The sequence below is a fragment of the Eptatretus burgeri genome, chromosome 12 (genome assembly GCF_056783735.1).
Source record: "Eptatretus burgeri isolate ZD-2024b chromosome 12, Ebu_testis_v1, whole genome shotgun sequence".
NCBI classification, from domain to species: domain Eukaryota; kingdom Metazoa; phylum Chordata; class Myxini; order Myxiniformes; family Myxinidae; genus Eptatretus; species Eptatretus burgeri.
In genome coordinates this window covers 39,080,533-39,096,321 of record NC_140972.1, presented here as the reverse complement: position 1 = coordinate 39,096,321, position 15,789 = coordinate 39,080,533, and the positions used below count along the sequence as shown (strand labels likewise).

General features: G+C 41.0%; 1 protein-coding gene across 6 annotated transcripts in view; it reads right to left on the bottom strand.

The window, feature by feature from the left end:
- Positions 1-15,789, bottom strand: part of LOC147015456 (interleukin-27 subunit beta-like) — a 100,824-nt gene that overhangs the window by 61,364 nt on the left and 23,671 nt on the right. For all 6 annotated transcript variants that reach the window (XR_015050344.1, XR_015050345.1, XR_015050343.1 and 3 more), the window contains exons 3-5: positions 11,352-11,415; positions 1,643-1,888; positions 671-788 (exon numbers count right to left, since the gene is read on the bottom strand). Coding sequence is in view for 3 of the 6 variants with exons in the window: in XM_085850220.1 (XP_085706346.1) it covers positions 671-788; positions 1,643-1,888; positions 11,352-11,415 (428 nt within the window). In the remaining 3 variants the exon portion in view is untranslated. The remainder of the gene's footprint in view (positions 1-670; positions 789-1,642; positions 1,889-11,351; positions 11,416-15,789) is intronic.

The window sequence follows — 15,789 nt, the reverse complement described above, 5'->3', positions numbered from 1 at the left end:
GTGTCCAGGCCACGCACGACTTCATCCTTCACCCCACAGTCATCATGAATGTTCGCATACGCGTAAGTCGTCACATTTCTAAGTCGTCACTTTTTTCTCGGTCCCGATGGTGACGACTTACGCCTAGTCTACTGTATTTCTAACCACATTCCTTTCTAACCACATTCATATCATTGGGTGATGTGGCTTTGCATCATATCATGATGCAACCTTCCAGAATGATGTGGCTCATTCAGCTCCACAGTCAATATCTCTGTAGCTTTCTGAGAATGATGCTCTTTCTCCTGCCACCATATGTACTTTGATAATGTTATCAAAATTACAAAGTTTGATGACGATTTTGACATAATGAAGTAATGCAGGCATGATTAAGCTGTAAACAGTCCAAAAGAAAAATCTCAACTGTACTCCAGAAATCATATCAGCCCCCCCTTTTGTTGTTTGATCATAACACATCCTAATGTTACAATCTATTGACATCCTAAACCAGCTTGGGAGCTTTTGAGGAGCTTTCAGCATGGTTTGCATGGGGCAATGTAACATCCAATGAGATGCCATTTTACAATATTTTATGGGGCTATCTGTATAAGGAAATAGAAGTGAGTGATCGAGATTAAAAAAAAAAACTAGAACAATGTATGTCATATACAAAACAAAATGTGGCACTCACGTGTATGTTACGTTGTAGGTAGTTGTTAGAAAGGTTTCCTCGGCGAGCCTCCATGAACATTGTACAGGCTTACTGAAGCAGACAACCCTGCAGCTGATGATCAGCTTTCCTGGAGGATCTGATTTACCGAGACAGCCAGAATAAGAGTCCAACATTATTCATCAAGATTTGAACCCAAGCTAAATAGCTCAAAGATAAGTGCACATAATGTGAGATCAGAATAAATATTGCTTGAATGCTGTTTCCATTTTAATCTTAATTGGTTTCCTGAAATATTGTTTGCTTCTGTTTGTGTCACTTAATCTAATATGGAAAGCTCAATTAGTGTTTGTTTGTTTATATCTGCTTCAAAAACAAAATAACTACTGAACCAAATCAAACCAAATTTTGGTACCCCATTACCTAAGGGTACCCCATGTATTGTTTCTGTTGGGGTAACATATCTTGAGGAGGGGGTTGAGGGTGGGGGAAGACCCCAATTCTCTCTTTGTAAATGTATATTGTATAGCACCACCTGGTCGTATCCAGTGTTACCAATCTTCTTCTTGTATAACGAAAGTTTAAGCAACTTAATATTATGCATCACAGTGATGTTGAAATCTGAGTGAGAATAATTTGAAGTTTTCAAAATGTTTAATTTCACTTATTTTTAGCAGAGGTTCAAACAAAGCATCCAACACTGAGCTTCACAGCGAAGTGGAAGTGGTTGTTGCTCACGCCATATATTAGCAGCAAGGTTGGTTGAGGAAGGTGATGTTAGCTGACTTCTAAGCAGATGGATGATGGCTTCAGACAAATTATAGAGTGAATAGAGTAGAATGTTTGTGAAATACAAGTTGTCTTTTGATGAAATCTGTCAGCAAAGCAACAGGTACTTTTACCAGTTTAATATAATGCCTGATATCGATGGAATTATGGAAACCAAGACATGTGCACATGTGAAACATGTAGAAAGTATTTACTAAAACTCACACCCAGGTGTTAAAGTTATGAACTCCAGTACTCGGCCTTCTCTGCCCATTTGGCAAGTATAAGTGCCATGATGGGACAACGAGACATTTTTGATAGAAAATGTTCCGTCTTGCAGAACTCCATCAGCAGTTGTTAATAAAGTTTCATTCTTCTTCCATACAATCTGAAACTGCTTCTCATGTTGCGTTGTATTGCACGTGATATTCACTGAGGTATTAATAGCAGCAAAAAGTAACCTCGAAGTCACTGAAAAGAGATAAAATAAAACATTTGCACATTTCACTAAGGAATTGTTCAAAACAATTTTCTGTGCAAAATATGGAAATGTGTCCTGTGTTTCAGGAATCATAGATTTCTACTCGTATTTTCATAAAAGCACACTCAACATTCCAACAACCCATCTATTCATGTTTCTTGGAATGTTTGCACATTTGCTTTCATCAAAAAGTCATTTTTATTCTTTAAATAAATTATTTATCACATGGTTAATTTCACCATCTCAGAGAAAGTGCACCAATTGATATACGAGGTGTGTTCAAAAAGTATCCAACCTTAATTTTTCGTGCGTAAACAAATGAAGCCAGGGAGGCGTGGTTTGGTGCACGTATGTAGGCAATGCTAATCCGTATGCGTGAATATTTTCCCGCCTGCAGAAGCTGTCAGTCGCCTACAGACCGCCGATGAGTGAGGAAGTGTAAGAGAGCGCCGTCGGATTTTCGTTTTTGACAAAATGACGGATCACTGTGGTCTCATCGCCAGTGATCACTGTGTTGAAGAAGTTGGGATCGCTGTTCACAGTCTCCAACATGTTCTGTGCGATCTCCAAACGTAGTTGCTTCTGCTCGATAGTTAGCAGCTTTGGCACGAACTTCGCTAAGATTCTCCTTATGCCTAAATCCTCAGTCACAATGGAATGAACGGATCCAATGCTGACACCCCCCTCGTCTGCAAGTTGTCTGATTGTGATTCGATGATCCTGCATCAGCAGGGTCCTCACTTGGTCAATAACGATCTCATTTCGGTATGTTGAGGGCCTACCAGAACGCGCTTCACTTTCCACTGATGTGCGACCATCTTTGAAGCGGTTGTACCACTCTTTTATCTGTGTGTTGCCCATTGCTTCGTTCCCGAAGGCTGTTGAATCTTGCGGATCATTTCCACTTGGGAATCGCCAAGCTTTACACATTATTTGATGCAGTAGCGTTGTTCAAGTTTTTCCATCATTTTGTCAAAAACGAAAATCCGACGGCGCTCACTTACATTTCGTCACTCATCGGCGGTCTGTTGGCGACTGACAGCTTCTGCAGGCGGGAAAATATTAACGCATACGGATTAGGATCACCAACATACGTGCACCAAATCACGCCTCCCTAGCTTCTTTTGTTAACGCACGAAAAATTAAGGTTGGATACTTTTTGAACACACCTCGTATGACAGTACAGAAAGTAATTCTCTCATGTGTCAGGTCAGGCCAGATTAGATCTGTGACTTGCTGCAGGTATCATGTAAACTTGTACTAAACTGTTCCATGGTCGGGTTGTTGGCGACTAAACCGTCTCCCCCACCAGGATTTTTGGTGAGGAGGGTGTTTGGATATGGACACTCAGCAGGATTAAAAACAAAACCTGTCAAAGGGTGGAGGAGCTCCTTGTGAGCCAACGGCCATCCATATTTAGTGCCCAACTGTGTCTGTGGACAGTCTCCTGCAGTTGGGTTACTTCTTATTAGGAGGTTGGTGGCAGGATTTGCACTCCGGCCACTGTAAAACCCTTCATTCCGCAAAACACAAAAACACAAAGAAATCTGAAAACCCACTCCATGGGAGTACCTCCTGTGCAGCTTCCCTTCGCAGGGCAGCTCACCAGATCACAGGATCGGGGCAAAGCCTTTGGGACCCCCAATCTTTGATGATAGGAGGGAAACCACGGGGTAACATTCCCGGGTCAGATTGTGGGAGAGTGTGTCGGAGTGGTGCTGAGGTGTCGTCCACCAGACAGCGGTCTCCTTGGGTTAACCTGAGGCAGTCCCTTCGGGTGGGTGCCTGGAATGTCTTATCCCTAAGAGAGGATGATCACCTGTCGCTGTAATCACCTGAGCTCAAGCGTTTGGACATCGGTATTGCAGCACTCTCTGAGGTTCGGAGACCGGATTGTGGCGCGATCATGGTGGGTGGTTACACCTACTATTGGTCTGGTCGCTTTGATGGTTACCATACCCAAGGAGTTGCTGTAGCTGTGTCCAATAAGCTAATTCCAATGATAATTGAGGTAACACCAGTGAACGAGTGTATTATGACACTAAGGATTCGTCACTCCGTAGGTGTCATTTCCCTGGTCTCTGTGTATGCTCCGACTGAGGCGAGTGATCTCACCGTGACGGATGCATTCTACGCCACGCTCGAGTCTGTGGTTGATCAGTGCCCCAGACGAGATACACTTCTAGTCTTGGGGGATTTCAATGCATCGACTGGAACTGAAAGGGATGATTATGAGACGTTGTTGGTCCCCATGGGTCAGGAACTATGAACCAGAATAGCACTAAATTCCTTGACTGCAAGAAGTCATGGACTTCGGGTGGCCAGTTCGTGGTTTCAGCACCCACAAGCTCATCTCTGGATGGTGGAATATTCCTACGCTGGTGGAATACCTCAATTATCGGTTGAAATGGGGGTAATGCTCCAGGGATCTGTGGAATCCATGCTGAACTTCTCAAAGCTGGTGGAAATGCTGCACTCGTGTCGTTGCACGCAGTTCTGTGCTCTGCCTGGAACACAGGCATCATCCCAACTGACTGGAAGAGGGGCCTTGTTGTCCCTCTCTGGAAAGGGAAAGGTGAGCGCCAAGACTGCAACATCTACCGAGGGGTGACGCTGCTCTCAGTGCCGGGCAAGGTCTTTGCTCGGATAATTCTTGATAGGGTTCGCCACCAGCTGCTTGAGCACCAGCGTCCAGAGCAGTCAGGCTTTACACCAAAGAGGTCAACGATTGACCGTATCCTTGCTCTTCGGGTCCTCACCGAACGCAGGCGAGAGTTTCGACAGGGGCTGCTTGCAGCCTATGTTGATATCTGTAAAGCGTTCGATTCAGTGAATCGGGATGCCCTCTGGAGGATTGTTGGTCTTCGTGGAGTGCCACCAAGACTGATCGATCTGATGTCTGAACTCTACTCTGGTACTGAGAGTGCTGTAAGATGTGGTGGTACCATCTCTGACTTATTTCCAGTTGTTACTGGAATTCGTCAGGGGTGTGTACTGGCCGCCACACTTTTCAGCACTTGTATAGACTGGATTCTAGGGAGGATGTTGGAGAGATCAAGCTGCGGTTCTTCGTTTGGGAATGTCAAGATCTCTGACCTTGATTTCGCAGATGATGCAGTCATCTTTGCGGAGAATTTGGATATCCTTTTGGGGGCCCTTCAGGTGCTGAATGAGGTGTCAGAGCCGCTGGGATTATGGGTTTCCTGGGTCAAAACTAAGATCCAGGCTTTCAATGACATCTTGGATGCCGCTGTCCTGTCTGTGCCTGTTTGTGGTGAGGATGTTGAGGTCGTGGAGAAATTCACTTCCCTTTGCAGTGATATTCATGTCTCTGCTGGCTGTGAGTCAGAGGTCAATAGACGTCTCGGTCGAGCCTGGCGAGTCATGGATTCACTGGATAATGGGGTGTGGCGCTGCCGGTACCTGTGTGGGAGGACGAAAGTCCGAGTCTTCAGGTCCTTGGTGCTTCCAATCTTGCTCTATGGATGCAAGACTTGGACTTTGACCAAGGATCTGAGACAGAGACTTAATTCCTTTGGTTCCAATTCTTTTCGGAGAATCCTTGGCTCGCGCTGGTCGGACTTTATGTCCAACGAGCGGTTGCTGAGAGAGACTCAAATGAGATTTGTTACCTGCATGGTCCGTGAGCGTCAGCTGCGGCTGTATGGAGCTGTGGCTTGTTTTCCTGACGCTGATCCTGCTCACCAGATTCTCTCAGCGAGGGAGTCTCATGAGTGGAGGAGGCCAATGGGCTGATCACGTGCCTCGTGGTTGCAGCAGGTTGATCAGCATCTCAAGGATATGGGGATGGGCCAGGCATCTGCCTGGGGGATGGCCAGCCGGATGCCCCTGGAGTACCGGCGGAAAGTGGACGCAGTGACGCGCTGCTCTGGCGCATGCTCCCATACCTGACCTAATTCTCTCATCGATTAAAACTAAAAGTGAATTGAACAAACCTGTATTAATCTATTGCATGGAGCCACAATAAAATACTTGCATTTGATTTGGACAGCATTTTTAAATAAGTAATGCCAAGTGCGGCAATGGAGGGTGATCGTCAGGGTGCAATAGGTGATGAAGTTGATTTTCAGTTCAGTTTGATGTTAATTTTTTTTTTTTAAAGAGTCTGAGGCGGAGCCACGAAGGCTCTTGTAGAATCTTCTTCATCACCATCTTTGATCATGAGACGAGTTTGTGTTCCTCTTCTTCTTCGCACAAATAAGCAAAGCGAGTGGACAAACTCTTTTTGCTGGCATTGAATAGATAAATGTCTTTTCTAGTATTCGGAGATGCATTATGCTTTGTCCTCTACTCAATATCTTGAATGCATCCACATTATAATGTTCAGCACAGTTTGCATTCTCAATCAAATTCTGTCCAATAGCAGATGCACATGATGTTGGGATTGATGCTGGAACCTACTCCAAGCATGTACCGGCTGTATTCATGTACCAATTGTGTTTTTCCTGATGGACAAAGGGACGTGCCGTTTGATTCTGTCAGTCAAAGTCTGGGTCATTCTGCCTTCATACTGAGCATCACATTGGCACTTGAACTCATAAATAATATTGCTCAGTTTTGAGGCAGGCAGAACATCCTTCTTAACTGCAGGAATCAGACGTCAAGAGGTGAAAATCACTCTTGGACGAACAGCCAGATACGTGTTTGAGACGCATCTTTTGATTTGTTCCTCATATCTTTGCGACATTTTCCCTTTCCAAGGAATCTTGATATAGACCGGGCACTTTTCAGGACCTATCTTCTGTTCATCCACAGCAGTGAGGAATTTGTGCATAAACCTCCTGATGATATACTCAGGATATCCATTCTCGTTTCTTGCTTCGTATCCTCAACCTACTTTTTTCGGATTGTGACTTAATTAACAAAAAGGGTTTGATAACTTTTTGATGATAACTTGAATAACTTTCCTCTGATTTTCATGATTTTGAGTTTTACGGATAAATTGTAGATGGGGACACATTTTGTTAATGTACACTCTATCCCCAACTGTTGAAGGTCAAGGTCGTATGGTGATCCGATTAAAAAAATATGGCCATCATTGGATCAACATAAGGTTAAGTTGCAGGCGACTGCCAAGGGGTAAAGCCTCCCCCGACTTATCCTTGGTGATCGCTTTGTGATCACAAATATCTAGTTCCCCTCTCCGAAGGAGAGGGTATTGCACTTGGGTCCGTTTGTTTGTTTGTCTGCACAGAACTTTCATGTTTTTCTCTGCAACCGCTTTTTGGATTGAGACAAAATTTTCACCATTGGTGTGACTACTCATGTAGAATGTTTTTATGATGACTATGATGTCATAGGTCACGTGGTGTGGCAGCCCGTGTTGGAAAAACGGAAAAAAAACTTGGGACCTCTGTATCTCTGAAACCACACCAAGGAAAAAATTGAAACTTGGTACATTGCAAGTACTCCTCATGGGGAATGTGATTTTATGACGTCAAAGGTGCCTTCGTTATGACGTCATAATTGCACATGTAGAACGCTAAATGCGATCAGTGTGAAAAATTTTGAGGGTCATCTGGGGATAAAATGGTCCACAAAATTTTTTGATGACGTCATTAGTCATGTGATTTGGCAGCCTTTTTTTTTGTTAACCTTCAAAAATCTCTGAAATGGCTGAACTGGTCATCACTGCCAGCAGTTATAAAGTGGCAGTTCTAAATATGTCTCTTATCAATTACATAACGCATCAATACACAAACGCCACAAAATACACCACAAAATACAAGTCCTGATGAGGGTCTGTAATCTCTGATTGCTTTTTCTTGTTGTAATTGTTATTATCGCTCGTCGATTACCCATCCCATGGACGGGTGGCAGAAGTGGTGGTGGTCACATGATTTTGTTGTCCTTCGCGGTTCAGAGATCTGCAGTCATGATTTCGTTCCTTTTTCGCATGCCATTTTTTCTGAACGAGGAGTTGATTTCTGAGTGGCTTTTATGGGGTTGTAATTGAAAATAGTCACACGGAGAAATCGAATATGTTGTCGCAGCATTTCTTTGAAAATGTAGTCCACTAACAGGAGATAATGAGTGAGGATGTACATTTTCGAACGTGAGCATAACAATGAAGTCATGTGTGCTAAGTATACTATAGCTGAGTTTCGTGGACTGTTGGCACTTCGTCGAGGAGGAGATAACAAACACTTAGCTCCATTGTAGTAAATTATAGTAAAAAGTAACCTGCCGTCACTGGTCTGTTCTGTGATAGCACGTGACAGTACTGAACCAATCATGTTCGGTGATGTACCTCAGGCTGCATCGCTCATACTCGGCGGCTTCGGCTTCACTTTTTAATCCCCCCTAATTGACGCTCATTCGCTCATGATAGCAAGCTAAAAAGTACAGCGATCAAGAGTCATCCATACAAAGTGCAAAAGCTGAATTTTATGGACCATTGACGCTTCATCTTGGAAGAGATAATAAACACTTAGCTCCATTCTAGTAAAGATGCAGAACCCACAATAAGAAAGATGTCTGCCTTGAGGGGAAAAAAAATTAGACAGTTACTGAAGTTCCAATTCAGTCTTAAATCTGCACTTATTCCCCTCGCCGAAGGAGAGGGTATTGCGTTTCGGTCTGTCTATTTGTCTGTTTGTTTGTTTGTTTGTCCTCACAGAACTTTCATGTTTTTCTCGACAACCGCTTGTCAGATTGAGACAAAATTTTCACCATTGGTGCGACGACTCATGTGGAATGTTGTAATGATAATTATGACATTACAGGGGTGACCACTCCTTGGCCACTCCTTGGCTTTTTCCAGTGTGACCACTCCTTGGCTTTTTCCCCAAGATCTTGGCTATTCGTTGTTCACCTTGATGTCTTGGTTTTCTATAGGTTTTCTTGGCGTATAGGTTTTCTATTATCATCGCTTTTCCGAAACCTGATAAATTCTTGGCTTTTTTCATTGGCTCACCTTGGCATTTATGAAAATGAGGAGTGGTCACACTGATTACAGGTCAGGTGGTGTGGTTGCCATGGTGGAAAAATGGGAAAAACTTTAGACCTCTGTATCACTGAAACCACATGAAGGAAAAAAATTGAAACTTGGCACATGGCATGTACTCCTCATGGGGAATGAATGTGATTTTTTCATGACGTAATAGGTGCCTTCATTAAGAAATCATAATTGCATATGTAGAACTACATACCTTCAGTATGAAAATTTTTGAGAGTCATCTCGGGATAACATTGACCACAGTAAAAAAAAATTGATGACGTCATCGGTCACGTGATTCGGCAGCCATATATATATATATATATATATATATATGTATATATATATATATATATATATATATATATATATATATATGTATATATATATATGTATATATATATATATATATATATATATATATATATATATATATATATATATATATATATATATATATATATATATATATATATATATATATATATATATTTAACCTTCAAACATCTTCCGAAGTGGCTGAACAGGTGAAGGCGAAAATCTACGCATATGACCGCCTATCCATGAGGAACAAAAAGTTCACAAACATGACATCACAGATCGCATGGTTTGGCAGCCATATTGGATTTACCCTCAAACATATAAAAATCTTCTTCTCCAGAACAACTGGACAGATTGAGGGGAAACTTCACATAAATGTCCCCCAAGGCATGCGTGCACAACGTGTTGAGGAATAATTGATGTCACCTAGTTTGGCAGCCATATTGGATTTAAGAAAAATATTAAATAATGTTTTCCCTGGAACCGCTTAATCAATCGATATGAAAGTTCACAAGTATGATCTAGTACTGATGTGGAATACAAGTTTTAAATTTTAACTTGATCGGACACGTGGTCTGGCAGCCAGAATTATTTAATTTTTTGATGTGGGTTTTTGGTTTATTTTTTTTTTTAATAGGCTCACTTGGCTGTGCCTGGATGGGTTTGAGGGTAGAGGAGTAGCAGCTGAAATGCGAATCCCATCCAGGTTCTTCCTGATGACTTCATCTTTTCTTTTTGCTTGTTCAGGTTCCTTCTGATGACTCCAATGCAGTGCTGTACCTATTTGGTCTTTCATTTGATCTAAATTGAATTTATTTTAATCCCATTCTGAATTCAATTGAATAATAAATAAAAAAACGTCATGGGTCAGGGTCAGGATCAGGTGTTCAATCAAAGCGGGACGTCTTGGTTCCTGGTCATCACTGCCAACAGTTATAAAGTGGCAGTTCTAATTACTGTGTGTCTCTTCTTAATTACGTAACACACCAGTACACAAACACCACACAAAATACACCGCACAAAACAACACAAACCCGACACAACACGCCACACAACATAAGTTCGGGCGAGGGTCTGCAATCTCTGATTGCTCTTTTTTTGTTTTTCAAGTGATGGCCATGTGTTGAAAAATATGATAATTTAGCCTTCCCCTATAGGCTATAGGATTGGGATAGTACCATGTTCATAATAAGCATTGCTGTTGGGTTTGTTTCGACATTTAGTTCCCCAAATTTTTAAGTGGTACCACAACTTCAACCACAAGGAGTACTAAACCACCATGTATAATTTTTTTTAATTTTATTTACCGTGTCACCTTGCTCTTCCATGTTTTTACCTACTATATGTCACAGGTCTACAAGAGCTTTGCGTTGCTGTTGTTGTTGTTGGAGGTCGATTTTTGAAATGTGCACTCATTGGTCGGACAGCTGCTGGGCCGTACCCACATGTGTCACTTGGGTTCCATCCACCATAGCACCAAGACAAAATGATGTGGCCGCCATATTGGTTTTCTGGTAGGTCTAAATCATTAAGCCTGTGAGCTTCTGCTGATTGTACACTGTCTGGCTTTGTTGCATCAGATTTCCATTGGCTTTGTTTGGGTCGAGTGTTAATTACGATAAGGGAGCCTGAAAAATCTAATCATATATCAAAAAAATTGATAAGATTTAATCAAGCCCGTATGTATGCACCTCGCTAAAAAAGAGCATAACATAATTTTTCAACAACACTATATTGGGGTTAAATATCCGTGACTGTGTGACAAATTGGCTCTTTCTGATATAACAGTGGCAGAGGCTGGCATGGGTGAGAGGTGTCGAGTTAATCTTATAATAGCACATCAAATGTATTTGCCAATTGCACTTTCATCTTTGAAGAGTGCTTTAAATGCGCATTTCCCAATCGGCCCATTACCAGATGTTGTCGCACGTTGTAGCAACAGTACCGTCGTTTTTGTTCTATGAAGTAATTCTTCACAGTTTTGGAAGACAAGGATCATGTTTCAGAGCTAAACATCAAACTTGTGACATACGAGTACCATGTTCATAGATGATCCATTAGTCCAAACTACTGAACTACACAAACCGAAGGAGAATATTATGTCACCACTTGAGTACCAGCATAGTCCAATTTGAATACAATAGCTACGAAAAAAAAATGCTTTCAGTTCTCACCTCCATTGGTATTGAAAATAGCTGCAACACTGATAAACAGCCTGAGAACATCCCTGTAATCCACCTGATGAATACAAATCGATTTTTAAAATCATTGGTAAGACATGGGTCATTGATGATTGCAAGTTCAGATAGTGTGGCACAGTTTACAATCCTACATAAAACAAGTAAAAAGACATAAAATGTCATAAAACATTGTTTTAGTAATCTTGTCGTATGGCGTTAAAGGGCTACCCATATTTATGTACAAATAAAATGGCTGCCAGTCTACCAGTCAGCCATCTTTGATTAGATCACAAAATGAAGTGAGGGGCATGTATGCCATCATGTACTGTGCTTGTGCCAAGTTTGAACAAAATCGGACCATACATGTCTGAGAAATGGTTGGAAACACATTTAAGTAACAAAATGGCTACCAGTCGGCCATCTTGGATCTTATCTCGAAAAAAAAGATGTACTTCGGTAAACCATCATTCAATATCTGCGTGCCAAGTTTGAACAAGATCGGTAAATGCATGTCCGATAAATGGTTGAGGACGTGTTCGACACCAGGTGTTTTTTTTTTTTACAACTAAAATGACTGCCAGTCGGCCATATTGGATGTGATTTCAAAAAAAATGACGGGCATATGCATACCATCATGTGTTGTCTTTGTGCCAAGTACGAATAAAGTCGGTCGTTACTTGTCCGAGATATGGTTGTGGACGCACGCATGGACATGAAAATCAAGACCAAATCCATCAGCTCCTGTTTCGAACTAAGTCCAACGGGGCTAAAAATATCCCCGTGGGGGACTGATGGTTATTTCCCCAACAGGTGGGGTGAAAATGAGGGATGACAGGGAAGGGGCCATGGCCCTCCTTGAAGTGGTGTGATCATGGGGTGCATGCCTTAAGTTAACAGCATAGTCCTTATGTTTCATAAAGAGGTTGGTCTGCATCTGGCTGTCGTTTTCTGAGAAGATTTAAAAAAAATTACCTGAGTTTGAGGCAAAACCCTCATTTTCAGCCTCTTATAGGGGGTGGATCCGGATGGGGAGCACAGCCTCATGAGACCTTGTTGGCGTGATGCATCATCCCAAATTTGGTCAGTATTGGTCAGGTAGTTTGTGAGGAGATATTTTCGTCAAATGTTAACGGACGTATGACCCACTGGACTCTATAAGCTTATTTCAGAGAAATAACTGAATAAGGTGTATGTGTTTGTAGGTCTGAAAATCATAGAAAAAAAACACAGCTGGGGCAATCTCCACCAAATTTTGCATTTGTGCTCGGGATACCCAGGGTTATGTCATTGGCACAACTTTTTGTTTTGCATAAATAATGGCAATAAATAGTATGGGTTGACATAAAAACAAATTTTGACCTTGACCTAATTTTTAAAACAGCAACACATATCGCGTGAGGAGAATACTGTACTGTCAAGTGGTCTGGCAGCCATATTGGAAGAAATGCATGATCGTGTGAGGAGAATACTGTCTTGCTGCTCCTTCATATAACAATAGAATGTCATTCTGATTGTTGTTTTTGAAGGATGAAATTATATTATTCCCATTCGTATAACTTATCTATAACATTTTGTTTAAAACAAAGTGTAAATAGCATTATTTTACAAACTCATATACAGTATTACACAACAAACTTATGATGTCATTACCTTGAATTAAACCTTGTTACCCTCAACAGAGGAGAGTGTATTGTATTTGGGTCTATTTGTTACTTGCAAAATTGAAGATTTTTTTTCCAAGTATGGTATATTGGTCGGTCGACTTTATTACTTGGCGAAATCTTTGATTTTGTCAAGTATGTTGGTCTGTTCCGTTTGTTTGTTGGTTTGTTTGTTTGTCCTGTTGTCTACAGCCCAAATGGCTGGACCAGTCGTTCTTAAATTTTTACACCTGATAGGCAATCCACCTGAGACGGTCCGCGTACAAACCCCGTCTTAATCGGACTAAACGTCACGACGTGACGTCACACAACGTGAAAACACATTTTACATAACTCAGTGACCGGAAGTCGTAGCGACTTTCTGTTGACGCCAAAACAAACTTCAATGGAATATCTAAATGTTTTAAAATGCATGTTAGTACAAATTATGCACAGTTTTCACAAGCATATGATGTAAAAGTTTTTAGCTATTGGCGTGATTTAAAAAAAATTCTTTTCGTTCTGCAGGTCACAATTCTTAACCGATTTGGATGAAATTTTAACAGCTGATAGAAATCCACATTGCAAAAGGATATGTGACTTTTGGTGATGTTCAATATCAAGATATGGATTCTGCATCACTTTATATTATTGCCCATTATAAACCAATGGGGAATTTTGGGAATTACACATGGCTATTTCTCAAACAGTTTTGCACTTATTATTTTGAAACTTATACTGTCTATTTATGCATGTAATATTAACATGTGTAAAAAGTTTGATCGAAATTGACCCACGGTCAAGGTCAGGGTCACCCAAAACATGAAAAACACACATATAAAATACATATTTTTGTTTTACAACATATTTCAAACCTGATAACGGGATCGTAAAGCTGGTTGAAAAGCAATGTTCCTCAGTATTTTCAAATATTTTCTAAGATCCGAATGAAGGCAACAAGCACCGATGATAAGTTGTTGAATGTCACATGGTGGCTTTAAATGGGTTGTGCAAATTTTCAATCTGCTGCCGTCACCACGACAACGTGCGCCTGATAATTGTTATTTGTGACGTCGCGTCACTTTATTAATGTACGAACAAATAAACACCACACATTCCATGACATTACAGCTTGGACCACCACACGGAAAGGTGAACTAATTTGCCAAGTGTCGTGCTCAGCACGATTTTTCATTTATTATTCTGTTTGTTTGTCTGTCTGTCTGTGAGTCTGAATGTCAACCACCAACGCTTACAGGTCACAATTTTAAATTATCTTCACGGAACTTCACCAAGTTATAGAGGTCATCACACTGAGAAGCCTATTGATTTTGGGCTCAAAGCTCATCAGTCATCTTGAGGTCAAATTTCTAAAATCGTCATTTTTCATCCAATTGACTTGAAAATTAAACAGTAGAGGAATGTTCAAAGGACACCACCGCCAGCCAGATAGATAAATAACATATCCCCCAGTGCGCAACATTGCTGGGGCGCCTTCGGCGTTCTGCAATGCCTCCGTGCAGCACATGGAGACATAATTGGGAGGGAGCGGTATACAATAAATTGATTGCATAATTAAAATAAATAATAATCGTAAAATAATTAATTTCTTAATCAATTGGCTAATAGCATCCCAAAATGTCGGGGGTGATATGTGCACCTTTGGGTTTTCCTTCCCATTCGTGTATGTATGTTGTTTGTGGTGCCGAACCCAGCGTGTTCTCAAGCGACTGCAATCCAAGCTTTGAGATTCACGAGTTTGAATGAATATACCTGTCGGCTACCACTCAAATGGATCTTCGTCAGTTCGTGTCTGTGACTTTTGAGTGGCATTACAGTGATCACATCAACAGCGTAATGCTTTTGAAACTTGTATTTCAAATCAAAAGATACAAAGTCAAATGAGGAAGTTCACCATTACATAGAATGTCCAACAATGATTCCCGTGCTGGGTTGTTTCCGCTGCCAAGTGTCCCAGTTCTGCCGGCTCAACTCATGTGTTCACCTCGTCCTCTGGGACTGTTGAACCATTGAGTCTTGTCACGTTGTTCTCATGTATTCTGGCCCATCCAAGATGATTAAAGAGCTCAAAGGTATTCTTTCCCAATACACTATTTATTGAGTTTTAATCCACCTGATTATAATCAGCTCCACGTGTCAACAACCACTCTGGGCATTAACACCTCATTCTCTCATTGGAGTTAATTCGAGCACAGGGACGATGGATATACACGGCTAGTCACATGTCACCTGTCTCTCTACACCTCCCTCTCGTGGGTTTATATAGTATCGCAGAACAATCCCGTGCCTTCCAGTAAATGTGATTCCAGTCCATCCTGGAAGTTTCATCTAAGAACGTTCCAGCACCTTCACAAATCTCACCAGGCAGTTTACAGTACAATACTGCCTTCTATAGGCAAAATTAGCTCATTACATCAAACAGTGGAGATTACAATTTACCGATGTGTGCTACAGCAAAGTTATAATATGTAACTGTCAATTTTACTCATTAGTTTACAGGCATTTACGAATGCTTACAAATACCACAACATCTGGCTTTTAACTTACATTGATTGATTAATTGATTAATTGAATAATTAAAATGAATGAATAAAATTCATAAAATAATAATTTTTTTATCAATTGGCTAATAGCTTATCAAAAGCAACACTTTCATCCAGATCTGTAACTTTTTGAAAATTAAGTCATTCATTGAAAAATGAATAGTTAATAAAAAAAAATTTAAAAAGAATTTAAAAAAATGTAATCCATTAATTGATTAAACAAAAATA